General features: G+C 39.7%; 1 protein-coding gene across 10 annotated transcripts in view; it reads left to right on the top strand.

Annotated features, from left to right (window-relative positions):
- LOC109422689 (formin-binding protein 1-like) overlaps positions 1-18,611 on the top strand; it is a 280,364-nt gene that overhangs the window by 243,243 nt on the left and 18,510 nt on the right. For all 10 annotated transcript variants that reach the window (XM_062853009.1, XM_062853003.1, XM_062853007.1 and 7 more), the window contains exons 3-6: positions 4,026-4,079; positions 10,294-10,729; positions 10,791-10,969; positions 11,068-11,257. In XM_062853009.1, the coding sequence (XP_062708993.1) occupies positions 4,026-4,079; positions 10,294-10,729; positions 10,791-10,969; positions 11,068-11,257 (859 nt within the window). The remainder of the gene's footprint in view (positions 1-4,025; positions 4,080-10,293; positions 10,730-10,790; positions 10,970-11,067; positions 11,258-18,611) is intronic.

Raw genomic sequence — 18,611 nt, 5'->3', positions numbered from 1 at the left:
AATATTTCAAAGCATTTTTGAAAAGGGGCGTGATTAAATTGTTTAAACAGATGTCGCTGATGGTACGGTGGCATGACTTTCTGCACTTAGCACTTCTGGCAATTTCTCATTTGTTGTCGTTTTCGAACTTCCTGCGCCCTGATTTACCGATGATATACAGATGGATCGTTTGTCAAAGTCTAGACGGCAGGAAGTGCAAATGCGTAAATGTGTATTCAATGTGGACATTTGGGCATAACCAGTCTCTTTCAGTTTATCTATGGGCTTTCGGTGAGATTTCGTAACTCTTTTGTAATTTTTTTTTTTCATCAAACGGTCTACAAGAGAGCGTTGAGTTGAAGACCTTGTAGAAAGCGACTGTTCATGTTGTTCGTTAGGTTATAATAAACAAAATCACTTATTAGTTTTAACTGTCTAGTTTGGTGTTGTTTGCTTGGCTGAAGAAAAAATTTACTATACAATTTTCAATATCCATAGCGGTAGTATTTTTTTGCTTTTTCGTGAGCATTGTCATGGTATGTATACAGACAAACAAACGTAACACTGACGAAATTTTCATTGACCACGCCTTTAACGATCATTTTGAATCTTGGTTGTGGCTTTCATAACCAGAAGAGTGCCCATCATTTTTCTTTGCGTTTGACGTTTCACACTAGCGCCTTCTGATGACGATATTGCACATCGCAGTATTTCGTGAAACATTTCCACCAGGTGGGGGTAGTGTGAACTGGGCGATGGATTTTCACGTGGTAGGTAACTCTCATGCATTTGTTGTTGTTGAAGTTACTCGCATTCTTCCGATCATAAAGTCTGTTCTCTAAGAGGAATTTTTTTTTGCAGATAAACTAGACGTATACGCGTATATACAACTTTTATTATACAATTTTTGTCTTAAAAATAAGTTAAATTCCATTTTTCATATAATCAACAGCTTTTCAACACTATCAAGGGATTTTTTCACCAGTCACGTACAATAAAAAGTATGACACTCTCAATATTTTTGATCACAACACTGGATTGCGTCTAAGTTTCAAATAGATACTATAGTAATTATGAATAATTAAACAAAAATATCATGATAACAACTTGTTTAATTCAGGCGGTAGCCTTGACAATATAATCAGCATCAAAATATAATTCTCGAAATAATTTACACAGAAAAAAAAAATTTTTGTTACTAAATGTAAAAATTGTGAAATGTTTGAAATGTCATAACTTTTTTGTTTATCGGTTTACCATCACCAAAATTTTATGGTAGATAGCTGATATAATGGGCCATTTCCCCTAAAAAAATTACGTTGGTAAAAAGATAGGGTTTTGAGATATTTGAGTTTTTGTGACAAAGATCACATTTTTTTAAAGTAAAATAAGAAATTGTTTACAGTGTATATTTTCTAAGGAATCATCATTTAGTTATCTAACTTTGCTGAAAAATTCATAACAATCGAACAATCCGTTTTTGCTGTATAGCTTTTAGAATATTTTTGAACTATTTTCGCATACACCCTTTTGAAAAGTTAGTCGTGAGTGAATATGAAGGTTTAATATCGAAAAATGGCGATTTAGATGAAACTGAAAAACTGTGCAAAGTTTCATATATTTTTGAAATGGTCGCTCAGGATCGACTGACATGACTCCGTGGAATTCCTCAATGTGACAGTCCATTTTCTATTATTTTTGGGTAATTATGATATCTTTCACTCGTTTAGAGTTGTCTAGTATTTATAAGGATCAAAATGACGAGACGAACCAGCCAAGAGCACAGTTAGAAAAAATCACCGACTTCGGTAATGTTTTACCGAAATCTCAACCGTTAAGTTTGTTTTACAGGAAAAATTCGGTAAAGGTAGCAACTTCTACCGAAGTTCGTTAGAGTTTGACAGATAAACGATAACATTTAACCGAAATTTCTTATTTTTTTACAAAATTTCGTTAAAAATCCATTACCGAACGCTCAGCGGTTGAGATTTCAGTAAAAATTACCGAACGCGATTAGCTGTGTTAATAAAGACAATAATAATAAGGATCAAAATGTAATGATATCCGAGCAGGAGAAAATAGCTAAGAATACCAAACTCAGGTATGGAAAACCGAAGGTATTAAGAAGTGTAAAACGTAAAAAGCTTATCTACAAACATACATTTTTTATTTTCAGTAACTGCTTGACTGACCTGTTGTTTGTAATGTTTTAATAGTTTAAATTGTTTGTATTATAATGTAGATCCTTGTAAGCCAATCTCTGTAATGTTTTTCGAAAAGATGCGGGGTTTTTACGCCTTTTGAAGACAGGCAGCCACTTTTCATGGCCAACTCCAAGAGGCTTTTCCCCACCACCTTCATTAAGACACAAGTCAGATGAAGCGAATAAAGAATAAATAAATAAATAAAGCCCTGCATAAGTGGTAAAATAATTAAAATAATTACTGGTGTGTATTCTGTGCATAACACGTGAATAATGGCATCAGGTATGTCAATACCTAAATAAAAATCGGCGATTTGCTTATAGAAAAAGTGATTTTTAAATAATTGAATAATACCTCAAGCAGTCTTCAACCTCAAACCAATAACTCATCGAGGTATTTTATCAATACCTAGAAAATACCAAAATAAGTTATTTTCAATATATATCTGGGTAATCGACCAATACCTCGTCTTGGTATGCTACCTGACTTTGGTATGCTACAGTTATGTGTCAGTTATTCGTTCCTGCTCGGATTATCTGCCATACGACTTGTAGAAAGTCGCAGTTTGTAATTAATTTGCAACCTGCATCGTTTTCAACCTGTAGGAGCATGTTAACTTCATACAGTCAGTCATTAGATAGCTACAACTGATAAAAACACGCAAGTTCGCCTGGTGAAGTCACTCACATGGTTAGCGATATTTACTGTCTCATGATAATAACGCTGACTAATCGTATTGGAATTCACTTCGGCAAAAAAGATGCGCTGTAAATTGTTTTATTTATTTATCCAAGAAACAGTACCCAATTGAATCATCAACAGACACACACACTTATCAACGCACCCCTGAACTTGAAATCAAGTTCACAATGGATCCCGGCATGCATCCAAGTAAGATCCAATTCAGCCATAACTGTAGAACACCGTCGTAGTCAACCATTACAGATTGGAAGGCGTGCTGTTGTTACTGGATCGTGTTTTAGCACCCAAGTTCGATGCAGTATTCGCTCGTCATTGTCATACTGTGCGACGACTTCCTCAGTGTGTCACTCTGCCTGCGGTGGAAGTTCCGTTTCAATAGAGTTGTATTACCTACCTTTGCTCCAACTCCACACCGTGTGACTAAAGAATGCAGCAAGTTTCACGCTTCTAGGCTCCATTAGGTCCCAACCACCACGGCGTTGTATGTGTCGTGTATTTCAATGTCATCATGGTACTCATCAACATCATCATAGTAATTTGTATTAGCATTGGGTCTGTGGGGCACCACCGATTCGTAAAGGTGTTTTTCTTTTTTTCTCCTGGTTGTGGTCGATCAAGACATCACCGTCGTCATCGGCTTCGTCGCCGCTACTAGTGCCGAGTGAGGTGTGGACGTGATGAGCCTGGGGGGCTACAAATGACGGATCTATTCGGTTGATTGGACACGAACTTCACCGCTGACGACAACCGTTGTCACCGTCGTACCCCCATGATATTGGCGTTTTCCAAGCGAGAAGTTCAAGAATCATAGTCATCAACTTTCGAACGGGAAAATGTAAACAAACATCGCCGGCGCATTGGGGCGTACCCTTTACTTAGGTAATTGCAGTAATAAACCCGGCTTGGCGACACCTGATCAGAGACATCCACTTCACACAGGTTGTTGCTTTGTGTCTTTGTCAGTCGTTTGAACTTGTTGCCCTGCTCAGTTCCCTTCAATTAACAGTCGTCTCTAACGGTCGTGATCTCAACCGCAGCTCGTGGCTGGCATAAATAGACTAGATTTTTATTGATTTTTAAATTATTTCCTTAACACGATTGTACTGATCGAAGTTTCCCCCCTTTCTTCTACCATTGCAGGCGGCTTGTCAAAAACTATCAACCAAAAAAGAGCAAAGAAGACGATGAAAATGAGTAAGTATTCAAAGGGAAAAGGGAATAGTTAGTTATGCGATTAAAAATCCGTTAGAGATCATAATGATAGAGGCTGACACGGACTGACAAACCAAATTAACTGGCAGGTTCGTTTTGGTTGAGCCCTTTTGAATGAAGGGTTTTTTTTTCTCCTTTGTTCAGATTTAATTTCGAACGAGCGTTGGAATGCAACTGCTCGCAAGAAGCCCAATCAAGTGCAGTAACTGGATTTTCGTTGGATTAGTGCGCCACGGAAGCTTTTTTTTTGTGATAGGGATTTTGGTAATTGGCCTTATTATTGAGAAAGGGAAATATGATCGCTTGTTTGGTGAGAAATGTTGGGTGTTTGATTAAGGTTATTTTGCTTTTATACACGCTGTTCTTCAGTTAATAACTACGCCTTGATAATAAAATACTTCCAGATTTGGAAGGCCATATTGGAATAATGTTATAGCTCTTATAACCGATGTGTGATAAACAAAATCTGTTTAGCATAGTCATAGACATAGGCTTACACTTGTATAGAAACATAAATCAAACACAACAACACAAAGTCTTACAACAGATGTTTTGAACTACCGGAAGCTACTTACTTTACATGCAAAATAAAAACCACAATAATGTTTTGCCTCTTTTTGTATGGGGTACAACTTTTTCACAGGCTTCGGATCACTTTGCGGTCTTCGACAAAGTTATTTGTTTGGCATATAGTTACCTACAAAAAAATCTTGGATCAAGAGAAATGTCTTGAAGCAATATCTGAAGGATTGGAGAAAATTCTTTAGAAACTTCTGAGAAAATTTTGAAGGAGTTCTGAATTTCGATTCTCAATGTATCCGTGAATCATTTTCAAAAAAAAAAAATCATGGGTCCATGAAAGAATGATCTAAAAAGCTATGGAATTTTTTTCAAAGTCATTCTTAGAGAAATTTGTAAAGAAATATCTGGAGATATTTCAGAAGAAATGAATTTGTTGAGAAGTTGAGAAGTTGAATTTGTAATAAAAGTCATAGGAGATTTTCTGAAAGAATCCCTCGAAAAATTTATAAAGAAACCCCTAGGGCAGTTTCTATGGGAACCCTTACAGAAAATTCCCGAATGTATCTCACTTTTTTTTTAAAGAGTCCCTGGATGAATTTCTAAACAAATCCCAGGAAGGTTTTCTGATAGAAATTCAGACTTTCAAAAAACAATCCTGGAGCAGTTTCTGAAGCAAACCCCGGAGAACGTTTTGGAATAGATCCATAGAAGATCGCTTAGAGGAATTTCTGAAGAATTTTCTAAAGAAATCCCTGGAGGTTTTTTTTTGCAGAAACTCATACACAACTTTATTACACAACTCTGTAAAACTTCTGGAAGAATCGCTAGTGGAATGTCTGGTGAAATCCTTGGAATAATTTCCAAAGTAATTCCAGTACAATTTTTTGAAGAAACTTTTGAAACATTTTCTGAAAAACTCTGGAAAAGCTTTGAATGCATAACTGAAAGTTTTATTAAAGGAATCTTCGGAGAAATTTCTGAATAAATGTTCAAATAAATTTCACTGAGGAATGTCTGAAAATATATATTAAAAATGTCCATACCTTAAAATATCCGAGGATTGTTTTAGAGAGTTCATGCCGGTTTTAGAGAGTTCACGCGGGCAAGGGATGGTTGAAGGGTTTAGGCGAGGGAAGTGCATACTGGTTTCAAATAAGGTTCCAGAGGATATTTAGGTGTGTTAGGAATGGTTTAGAACAGAGATTTTCAGATCGTGCACCGCGGAGCACTTGTTGCAATACAAAGCCTTGCAAATCCGCCCTAATTTAAAAAAAAATCCTGTTGGATGAATCAAATAAAGGAGAACAAGGGAGATCCAATGAAATACAGGGCTGTTACAGGTGGCGCGGATTTTGCGTTTTTCGCGGTTTTTGCGTTTCGCGCGTTTTTGCTAATTTCGGCGCGGATTTTGCGGAAGTGGTTTTCAAATGCACTTACATCAAACATTTAGATCTGGTGCTCTACGAAACCAGAAAAAAGTTTTCAAATTATGGAATGTTATGGAATTTTGTGCTTAATTAAAATCAATGTTGATAGTCCCTAGCTTGGAATGCTAAAGTTGCACTGCACTATACGCATATGTAAAACTGAAAAGATCCCCTTCTAAATTTCTTAGTCAAACCATTGAAGTTATTTCTGCCTTAATTCTGAAATCAATTTTTGGCTAAAATTTTAGATAGAATGGCAAGATTCCGAAATCTTTTTTATGGAATTTGCAAAGAGACGTCTACCGGAAGTTTTGGAGAAATATTTGGTTGAATTTCGTAGTCAAAATTAACACAATCTCGTAAAGACGGTGTGTGTCGTAAGTAATCAAAATAAAAAAAGATACAAGTAAGACGTCCTGGAGCTTTCTACGATTGCATTCTTAGACAGTGAATCAAAATTCAACCATCGCGCAACAATAATGACAATGTCGCAACCTGTATTTGTTGCGACAAACAAACCCATGCGACATAAGTTTGTCCCAACTTGAAAATAATGGGATTAACATCGTACACCACGAGTTTAGAGATTTTTAAGCCTTGCATTGCGATTTTCGAACGGTAACTTCGTGTCGGTAAACACTGCAACTCTGGTGAAGCTCTATCATCAAACAGTTTCGACTTTGGGTTAGCAATAATTGATTATTCACGAGTTGAAAAGTACGCAACAAATTCAGCTTCCGTTTTGTCTGCAACAAAAAATTTCGAGATCATGTCATTATCTGTTACCAGTAGGGATAATGAGTAATCGTCGCACCTTCTTTGTTGCTTGTTTTGTGCCTCTTTTGTCTGACAATTCTCTTCACTTTTCTTAGATAATTCCATGGAAAAAAACTTTAAAAACTCTGGAAAGAATTAGATCATATATTTTTTTTTTAACTTGCAGGAATTTCTTGATTCATTATGGATGAGTTTCAGAATGACGGAATTGACGAAATTCCTGAATCAGCTATAACTACTTGCGAAACGATTTGATTTGTTTTGATTTGATTTGATTAGGCAATTTCGTTTGAAATAAGTTATTACTATCACAATAAATAACTATTTTATCATAAAATGAACTTTTTTTAACCAATTCATGTTCAGGATACCTACATAACTTCCCAACCAAGGATCCACAAAAATGTTAAAACAGAGAATTTACGGGAAGTCCTATTGACAATCGATTGTTCAGTAGCAATGATTTCAGCTTAATGAGAAATACATTGCAAATTCCTAAATAAATAAGGCAAAACTAACTTTTTTCTAAAAAGTTAAAAGCCTACACTCATCTCTAGACATCTATGAACTAGATGGCATAAAAAGTTTAAGATCATTACGACGCTTAAGAGTTCCTAGTACGGAATTACAATGTAGTACCCGAATGATCAATTTCACCCCGCTGATCAATTTGACCCCGGTTTACGGTACTGTTGATTATAAATTTTTTCAAAAGTTTCGTCAAAACTACTGCTTTTTTCTCGCAAAATAGTAGACACCCTTATTGATAAGCAATCAAAGAACTATTGATCCAAAACTTTTTATTGCAATTAAAAAAAACTAGCCTTGTTTAAACTTTCGTTTGATGTAGAATTGGTCAGACTTTGTATGGATTAGTAATATGTTAAAATAGTAGTGATTAGTGATTAGTAATAGTTAAAAATCAATTTATCAATAGAAATGCTCTTCGCCTGAAGTGCAACAAAAGTCATGAATAGTTGATTTTCCCTTAAAAATTCTGGCTTTTTATTAGTTTGAGTCATCAGAGCCATGTTTTGTACTGGCGCGGATTTGATGACCTCGGCGCATATTTAAAATGGCTTGGAGCGGATTTTGCGGTTTTCAAATCGATACTTTTGCAACAGCCCTGGAAATATTATAATGTTTAAAGGTCAAGAGAAAAACATACACAATCAATGATCTCTGAACCAGCCTACAAGGAATTCAGCTTAAAACGTGTTAGTGGTTCTCAAAGCAATCGTTTTTCGATCTTTTAATGATGAGTTAATCAGAATTTTGAAGAAATTTATCAAAAATCTTGTCAGTAATGTGCCAAAGTTCTGGATATGAATTATCCATTCTTGCATAGAATTTGCCACGGATACAGTATTGGTCGTCTAGGAGTCAACGCAGGATTTTGCAGAGATTCTTGTCAGAAATCTACTATAAAATAATCGATAATTTGGTAGCAAAGAAATTCAACATTAAATCTGCTCTCAGCATTTCGTAGAATCGTAGAAGTCGATGATTTTTTTTGAAATATCCTCAACAAGATAATATTCCAAGTTCAACAAATGTGCCACTCCTTATAAGCTAGTAAGACAAGTAGGTAATAAAAAAAACTAGCGAGTAACATGATCATATCATATTCCAACGACTAGTGTATGCACCTTGGAGTAGATTTAAAGAAATACGACAGGTTTTTTTGTTAAATTTGGAATTCCATTCATTAATAATCATTAACCCGGGAGCGGTCGCGTCGTGTACTGAGTACACGCACCATGAAAAATGCACGCATTTGGTTCACAGCGTGAGCGCGGTGTCGCTGCAGGTAGTCAAAGACGCAACTGCTCGAGGGTTAATAGGTGCACCGCGTTTTAAATAATTTGTAGATCTTAAGGCCTTTACTCACGAAAGTTCTTGGATGACCTGGAACATCTTTGGAAATAAGTTTTTTCCAGGTTATCCAAGAACTTCCGTGAGTACTGTTGTTAACTTACTGATCCTATAGGTCCATAAAGCATTGTTCTGTAAGGAACTAGTTTCCAAAGATATACTGGGTCCTCCAAGAACTTTCGCGAATGAAGGCCTTAAGATTTTAAAGCGTAATCAATGAATTGTTGTACCAATACTGACACGGTGCATCATTCTACAGGTCCATGGACTACTAGTTGAAAACACTACACGATAAAGAGAAGGATGGAAACAGGAGCTATTCCGCTCTTTTTCATGTTTCTTCAGGAAAGTGAGCAATAAAAAAATACGGCGTTTTGGGTCGTTCCAAGGGATTTGAAGTGGTTTCCAGAGGATCCAGGATGCTCTCGAGGAGGTTTCAGGAATGTGTAAGAGAGATTTGAGGGTGTTTCATGGGGGCTCTGAGGGTGTGCATTTTGAAACTTTAAATGTAAATTCAGGTAATTTCAGGGCGTTTCAGAAACCCACTGAGACCACTAAAATACCGCTGGAACTCCCTAAACCAACAGAAAAAAAACTTGGATGCCACTGAAATCTCCTGGAACGCCCTTTCAACTCCCTAAAACCCTATGGAACGCCCCTAAAACCCCCTAGAGCGCTCCCGAAATTCCCTGAACCGAAATCCCAGGAACCCCCTGAAATTTTTAACTCTCCTCTTACCGCTTCCGTAAATTCACTTGAACCCAAACATAAACGTCACTTAGATAAGTTCTCCAGCAGTTCTGAACACTGGATTCCATGTAGGTGCTGAACCATTTAGGCAGTGGCTAGTATTTTGGGTAGTTTTCCGCTATGGCTCAGTCAATTCAAAAGTCTCAATTGATTCAAATTTTACTTTTGTGCTAGAGGAAAAGTGCCAAAAATAGAGGCCCTGCCGAAATGGTTTCTATTCCCTAACATTACATAGAATTTACCTAAACGTTTCGTCTCTTTCGAGTTTCGATGTTTTGGCATTCGACACCTGTTTATCAAAAGTTGCACAATGGTTTCTCTGTTTATGAAACTGCAGGAGGCCATTTTCAACGAGGGCTCATTTTAAGAAGAAATCACACACACTGTGCGTTCGATATAACGTTGATTGTTACTAGTTTCTAGGAAAAAATATGAAAACAAGCTTTATATAGCATAGGGCACTGCATGAAATTCTCTCCTTCTCTTTCACTCCTACACAAATTTTGTAAACAACAAGGCCAAGAAACTTCAAACTCCCATACAAAATCAAAACAATGTAGTGCCTTATTATGTTGAAATTTACGAATAAAATGAGTTAAAAAAATGACCTATGTTTGTTACTGCCACATGTGCGGAGTCTCAATAGCCCTGAGCTATTTTGATACATAATTCTACCTGTAATCGCAAATCAGTTTCATCTTTGCTGAGTTTCCTATTCGTATGGGGTAATTATGCGATTGCAGACAGTAGGTGTTTTGAATTCTAATAAATTTACGTTTCATATTGTTCTAAGTTACAAGTTCTCAGTATTGACTTATCATCTCTTTCAACTTTCCCTCTACCAGATTCTCCTCCTTCCAAGCGTTCAAATGTGTCCTCAAAGAAGTGGCGGACCTCGCCGGTCAGCGGGAAGTGGTCGCCGAAAACCTCCAGTTACAAGTCCTCCAGGGCATCAGTCTATTGGCCAAAAACCTGCGCGACGAGCGCAAAAAGTCCCTCAACGAGGGCGCTCTGCTCACACAGAACCTCAACAGTCAGATAGCGGCTCTGGACCGAGCGAAACGAAACTACGAGAAGGCGTTTCGAGAGGCAGAAAAATCTATCGACAGCTACCAGAGGGCGGACGCTGACCTGAACCTGAGTAGGGCCGAGGTGGAAAAGCAGCGAAACAACATGAACATCCGCTGCGGTCAGTCAGAGGATGCGAAAAACGAATACGCCAACCAGCTGCAAAAGACCAACAAACTGCAGCAGACACACTTTGAATCGTCGTTGCCAGAGGTACGGGGGGCTCGTCTCCGAGCGAAGCAAGATTTACGATTTACAATCATGTCTTTGACAGGTTTTCAACCGATTACAAGAGCTGGACGAGAAGAGAACACGAGGACTGAAGGAATTCATTAAGGGTGCAGCGGACGTGGAATCGGCGGTGGCACCCATCATCGCGAGGTGCCTCGAGGGCATGGTCAAAGCGGCGGACGCCATCAACGAGAAGGAAGACTCGCTAAAAGTCATAGAAAAGTAAGTCGGTCTCGAAATTGAAAGTTGTAAAATTCGGGGAAGCCAATAAAGGGGGCTTAAACTAATTCAACCGATTTTTTTCGCCGTTTCCGAAAAAGGTATCAATCGGGCTTTCAACCTCCCGGGGATTTGCCATTCGAGGACCTCTCGAAAGCGGACTCCGACACCTCCAACAATTTCCAAACCTACACCTCAACCGCACGACTGAATCACCTCACGGCGAAGGGTACGACGTCGCAGAAGCTGAAAAAGCGCGTTGGGATCTTCGGATACTTTGCCAGCAATAAGGTAAGAGTTGCGTTTGCGTGTGTGTGACGGCGACGGCTGCTAATATGTTTTGTTATACATAGTTTGGCTTTACCAAAGGCTTTCGATATCGTTCTCTTAACAATAACGTTTTGGAAACCCATCGATGTTGTCCCCCTTGTACAGAAAAAAAAACCAAGTATATTGTGCCCGGTAGGAACGTTTATGTCTATTAATCAAAATCAGTGAAATGTAAAAAGTTCTTCCTTACCAATTCAATCATTTTATATATTTATTTGGGTGTTCATAAAGTGGGTTGATGGCTCTTTATTTGATTATGTAATGTTTCTAACTACGTTCAAAACTAACGTATTCTCTAAACTCTAGAAGATCTGATCCTAAGTAGTTCCAGTTTTCGAAATAGTCCAAAATAACTAAAAACTAAGTAATAACGACCCAGCAATGCTTTCTAAAAGTTCAACACTGGTTGAGTTTTGATTTAATTTTGCTTTTAATTCATCCAGATATACTGTCCGGAAAAAGTTTCTTAACTTATCTAGGAAAAGTTTTGGGTCCATAAATTTCGTTTGGAGTTTTATCTAAACTTTTTTCAAATAGATGACCCTTAAAAAGTTCTACTAAGAAGGTCGTCAGAAGTTATGCAAAACTGACACAAATGTCTGCAACAATCCACAACAAATAAAAATAATCTGATAACAAGAATTTTCTTTCGGTAAGAATGTTCGTAATTAAAAACAAAAAATGTTAAATAATAAGTACAAAACAGAACATGATGAGCAAAGAACCCCTAGGCCGAAAGCAAGATTCTCTTCGACTACAGTAATTCCAAACAGTCAATTTTAGCTGTTCCTAATCAAAATTAAGTGGAAAACTGTACGTTAAGTGGAAAACTTGTACGTCGTAAAATCAGATATTTCCAATTGACCAGGAAAAAGAATGCGTAAAATAAAAACCAAACACGTAAGCCTAGCATTCGTTCAAGTGGAACGATGAAGAAATAGATTGTTGCAGCATGTCAAGCGAACGTAAAGAAGAAAGTCTCACTCTGAGTCTTTATCGCTGGACGTTGACTGTTATCTTGTCACATTTCTACGTGTTTCTACCGACGCCCAGACTGATAGGACGATTGTTATGGGGGTTGTTTGAATTAGAAGTACAAACAGAAGCTTGCTCGAAGTTAAGGAAAATTGATCGATGCTTATCGGTTCATTCATGTCTGCGTGTATAAGTTTTTCTTTTTATTGCCATTTCTCCTAGCAAACATCTTAATCTGAAAACCTTTCTGTTTACATTTTTGCCTCTTTCGTGCCGGACTTTGCGCCACTACTGCGTACATATATACCATATGTGTGTGTATTTTGGTTCCGTTTGGCGTGACTCGTGAAATGTTGTGTTCGACTAACCCGAATCACGTGATAACATGAAAACAAACTCCGACTCGATCGAACCGAACAACTCGACCAAAAAAACGAAATGCAATCAACCAACAACAACAACTGTTGTTTCGAAACACTGTGAGTATTCCCCATCGCTGAGTGTGTGTAAGTGTGCGTAAATGCAAACATACATAAGTTGAAAAAAAAAAACAGCTATCACATACTGCACTTTTCGCTTACTGGTGATAACAAAACACACAAAATCAAAAATCAACTTGCTGCTGTTGCTGTTGCTGCCGTACTGGGTGGTGCTACATTATCAATTGCAGTCAAACACAGCTTCACAGACAGACTAGAAATACACGCACTCTAGCTTTAGGACACAGTTTACACAGCAAGTCGTAAAACTCTCCGACGCTTTCGATGTTGTGATTTTAGCTCCTTATCGCTTTTATGCTTCATTCACTCTCTCTCTCTCTGGTCTGGGTCTTGACTGGATTCGATTAGGTGCTGGTTGCGTGCTGGATACATTAGTGCGTGCATTCTTTTGATGCGAGCATATCCGATTTTTGTGTTGAATGTAAAAAACAGACTGTTGAACTTTGTCAGGGGCTCGGGCAAGATAAATTAGCATACTACCTATCATCTCAACCAGGTGCTCTGCTAATTATATCGAAGTCATCCGCGAAGCAAACATATTGGCAGGTGTTACAAACATTAAAAAAATACTTATTTCAAAATATCAACAAATCACGATACATAGAACTTTACTTACTTGATACTTGATGGACTACAACTCGTAGCGGTGAGTCTACGCCGAATGAAGTATCCCCAGTCAACCAGTGATCGTATAAGATGCTGTATAAGATGCTAAAATGGAGGCGATATGCATACACTTTACATGCGCCTAAATAGAGGCATGTACGCATATGGCCTCCACTTTATCATCTTATGCTAGCAGCATCTTATACGATTAGTGGTTGTCTGGGTCCGCCTCCACTGGCCTCGGTCCTGGGCCAATCGCTTCCAGTCGCCCTGAGCGTTTAGAGTCCTTAGGTGCTCCTCAACTGCAAAAGGCCAATGTGTGTGCGGCCTTCCACGAAGCCGACGACCCCTTCCTGGTTCTCTGCTGAATATAATTTTTGCTTGTCGTTCCTCCGGCATACGAGCTACGTGTCCAATATCAAGATAAACAAATTCATCCACAACTTCAAACTTTTCACCACCTAGCACCACTTCGTCACCACTACCACGTTCGGACCGACGTGGACCACCAGCAATCATGTACTTAGTCTTTGTGGTGTTAATCGTAAGTCCAATCCTCGCAGTCTCCCTCTTAAAAAGTACGAACGCCTCTTCCACGGCCCGACGGTCGATTGCGATGATGTCGATATCGTCCGCGAAGCCCAGGAGCATATGCGACTTTGTGACTGTGACAATGGTTCCGCTCCTGTGCACACCAGCTCTCCTTGTCGCTCCTTCCAGTCCTATGTTGAACAGTAAGTTCGAAAGAGCATCGCCCTGCTTCAGTCCGTCAAAGGTTACGAACGATGACGAAATTTCATCCGCAACCCGTACACTTGATTTCGATCCGTCAAGCGTCGCACAAATCAGTCTAATCAGCTTCGCCGGAAATCCATGTTCGATCATAATCTGCCATAACTCGTTTCTCTAATCACTGAATCGTACGCCGCATTGAAATCAATAAACAGATGATGGGTCTGCAAGTTGTACTCCCGAAATTTATCGATAATCTGCCGCAGGGTGAACATCTGATCCGTCGTTGATCGGCCCTCACGAAATCCTGCCTGATATTCGCCGACGAAGGACTCCTCAATCGGCCTCAGCCTGTGGAACAGAACTCCGGACAAAATTTTGTACGTTGAATTGAGGAGTGTTATTCCTCTGTAACTCGCGCACTCCAGTCGATGCCCTTTCTTGAAAAGAGGGCAAATGAGACAATCCAACCAACTAGCAGGCAGTTTTTCCTCCTTCCATATATTTAATATAATACGGTGTAAGAGTTGATACAGCTGCTCACTACCGTGCTTGAGAAGCTCAGCCGGAAGTTCGTCCTTCCCAGCAGCCTTGTTGTTCTTCTGTCCCCTAATGGCTGTCTTGACCTCGTCTAGCGTTGGAGTTTCCACAGCTTGTCCGTCGTCGTCTGTTCGAATTCTGTCCGTCGCTCTTCCACTCCCACCTTTCAACAATACCTCAAAGTGCTCTCTCCATCTGGCAGCCACCATTGCATTGTCTTATCTGTCAGCAAGTTTCCATTACGGTCGTTGCACATGACGGGAGAAGGCGCTGTTTTTCTCCGCACGCCATTGACAGTTTCGTTAAATCTCCGCATATCATTCTGTTCCATACTCTCTTGCGTCTGAGCAATCACATTTTCCTCGTGCTCTTTTTTCTTTTTGCGGTGGATTCGTTTTTCGGCTACTCTTGCTTCCCTATATCGCTCCCTGCTCTGCCGGGTCCTCGACACCAGCATCCGGCTTTTGGCAACATTCTTCTCGTCCGTTACCCTCTGGCACTCCTCGTCGAACCACCCGTTCCTAGGTCGTCGTTGTGAAGTGTCTATCACCTCCAGCGCTGCTGTACTCATCGCTCCGTGAATAAACTCCCACAGAGTGTTGAGATTATCGCTCTCGTCCAGCTTCTGGTGGTAGTCAGCTACTGTACCGTCTGCTGAAAACCGCTCGATGTTGAAATGCATCGATCGTCGGTTCCTAGAGTCCGACACGGTTGATAACCTCGAATCTTACTAACTACGAGATAGTGATCTGAGTCGATGTTGGGACCTCTAAAAGTTCTAACATCAATTACGTCCGAGTAATGTCGGCCATCTACCAGCACATGGTCGATTTGGTTGCAAACATCGCTGTTTGAGTGTCTCCAGGTGTGCTTGCGGATATCCTTGCGTGCAACGTAGGTGCTACATGGTGCTACTAATGGCCATCCCCCTGGCGGCAGCAAAGTTGACTAATCTCAGGCCGTTGTCATATAGTGACGTAGTGGAGGCTCTCCGTACCGCTGATTGGACGGAAAAAGTCTTTTCTTCCGACCTGCGCGTTGGCGTCACCGATGACAATCTTAACGTCGTGTTTTGGGCATTCTCCATAGGTCTTGTCAAGACATTCATAAAACGCATCCTTCAGGTCATCGGTTTTCTCGTTGGTCAGCGCATAGACATTTATCAGGCTGTAGTTAAAGAATTTGCCCCGAATTCTTAATACGTAGATCCGCTCGTTGATCGGCTTCCACCTCATAACTCGCTTCATCTGTTTCCAGATCACTAAGAATCCGACCCCATGTTCTGCCTTATCGCTGCCGCTGTGATAGATATTATATTTGAACGATGTGTTGGCGACGGGATCCACCGCCCTGAATTCACGTTCACCAGTTTTAGGCCACCACAATTCCTGTATAGCAGCCACGCACACACCAATTTTCTGCAATTCATGAACCAAAAGGCTGACTCGTCCAGGTTCGTTTAAGGTCCTGACGTTCCAGGTACCGAGTTTCCAATCACAGTCCTTATTTCGTTGTCGGGTCGGTTTCCGAGAGTATCGTTCGTATATTCTATATCTTACTCCATTTTTCGTAGTGTTGAAAAAGCTTCGACAGGCTACCTTACCGGGGTCGCGTTGGTGGGGCTGCCACCTTAGATATAGCTGACGCCATACAGCGTTTCATATTCAGCCGCTGGATGCCAGAACAGATGTTGTTTGAGCCACACCTCTTTGGTGAACAGACGCTCGGGACAAACCTCCTCAATCTAGCTGAAATCAGAAGGATAACAGTGCATAGGCTGCACTACCAGCTAAGCACACAACTCTTAGCTGGCGGTCTTTGTCATCGTTTGACTCGTGGAATCATGAGGTAGGAACTTGTGAGGTCCAGAGCTATGTTGGAGGCTCTCCTTATCGACTCACCGTTTTGCAGCCCATATGGGCATATGAGGCCATCCAAATAAGAATATTTTACAATGAATTTAGGTTCTCCGTTTTTTTTTTTCATGCCAAATAAGAGTATTTTAACATAAATTCAGTAAATAATATCCAAGAAGACACATTCCTCGACTATTTTTTCAATATTCTCGCCAATTGATGAACGAAATTCTTCAGAAACTCAACTCAACAAGCAGTATAACTTTTCATAAAGTGCGTCAAAAATTTTCAAAGTTTGACTGTTTGTTAAACTATTATATGTGCAGGGTACAAATTTGTGCTCGATTTGGTAACCTTTCGCAAAGCTAGAACCCTCAAACTATAATCATAAAACACTACTTTTTTAGACAACAACTTTTTGAGCTGTCTTATCTCTGAAACCAATGCGCCGAATCAAATGAAATTCTGAACTTTTATTGTAAAAGATTTAATAATTTAAATTTGTTTCAAAGTTAAAAAAAAAACCAATTCGCTTTGTTGAATCTACGCTGAATGAAGCAACTTGCTTCACTAAACGCGGTCCTGTACCAATCGATTTTAGCCCCCCTTGGATTGGATGCTGAGTGCGTTACCTCCGCTCAAAACACCTTACGTTCAAAACCCAAAAACGCTCCTCAGTCGACTTCCTTCAACGTCCATGTCTTGTGGCCGTATAGAGCAAACGGTAGGATCATTGTCACGTATTTTGCCTTCGTCTATGTAAACTACGGAATTTCAACTGTTTACAGAAGTCGTTAAAAGTCCTACTCGCAACTACAAGAAGCCTTATCACCTTGCGGGTAATATCACAATCGGTTACATTCTTCCACTCCAAAATTTTCACTGCCTGTCACCACTTGGTTACCAACATCAGAATTGGATCACGTACTACGTTTTGCTGGTTTTTATTGTACCTTTTAAAAGGTATAAATGCCTCTGAAAAAGGATCTTCTACAGAAATAACTTAAGAATTGCTACAAATAAAATTGTTATTGAATTTGTATTGATTATTCTTACAATTTCATGTGAATACTACAGCTATTGCTTCCTGTCTTATTCGCCTTCCTATTGAAGCTACCACGATCTCGAAAATAACGCTCACCATGAAAATAAGTTTGGAAGAATAATTAAAGTAGCAGCAAATCATCCGTCAGCTGCATCCGATGCATAAAATTGATAGACACGACCCATCCCACTATGCAGAATACAGTTTAGCAATGTGTGTGACCACATTTGGACGATATGGCCATCAAGTTTCAAAATGCTCGACCCTTAATCGAGCCGACAAATTCAATAACAAACCTTACGCACGCTATAGCTATGATAAGAGTGGAGCGTGGGTGCAATAGTGTTAGCGCCAGCAGCAACGGTCATGTCAGCGATGAGCCATCAGCACCATGAGCGACGTCGTGACCGGACACATTTGAGGGCAACCGGAAGTAGCGGCTTCCTTCCGACCAATGTCGTCGGCGGTCGATACAATGTTACATTTCGCTTCATAACTTAATTTTCACGCCGCGTCGCGTCGCCAGACTAGTTGACTCTTGGCTCGAAGGGTGTGACTAAGTGGTACCTACCACAGTATTGCGATTTCAACCCAATAGTTGCGGCATGGCGCCACGTCTTCGCAGCTATTTCTTATAGGAATTCGTACATATGGCGCGCTATATTTGGATGTGAACAAAGTAAATTGCTTCCATCGATTCCATATTTTTGCTGAATTGGCTACTGTTTCTTCAAGTAATTATTTATTTATCGATTGAACTTGAGCTTGATTGACTGCATCTAGTTGTTACTTCAGTATCGCCAGATCAGATGTACTTGTACAAGGGATCAACGAATAACTGCTTGGAATAATCGGTCCACGGCTATTAATCCTGATTCGTCACATTACTTCTTCCAGGGTGGGTAGGGTAATTTGCCAATTGTTGCACGGCTAAAAATTCGCCAATTATTGCACACCCCATAAGAAAAGCATGGAGTGGGCAACAATAGACGAGTTTTTAGCTGTGCAACAATTGGCAATTACCCTACTTAAAACTAAAAGCAGACATGAGATATTATTAA

This window comes from Aedes albopictus, chromosome 2 (assembly GCF_035046485.1).
Source record: "Aedes albopictus strain Foshan chromosome 2, AalbF5, whole genome shotgun sequence".
In the NCBI taxonomy this organism is placed as follows: Eukaryota; Metazoa; Arthropoda; class Insecta; order Diptera; family Culicidae; genus Aedes; species Aedes albopictus.
This window is presented reverse-complemented; position numbering and strand designations above follow the sequence as displayed.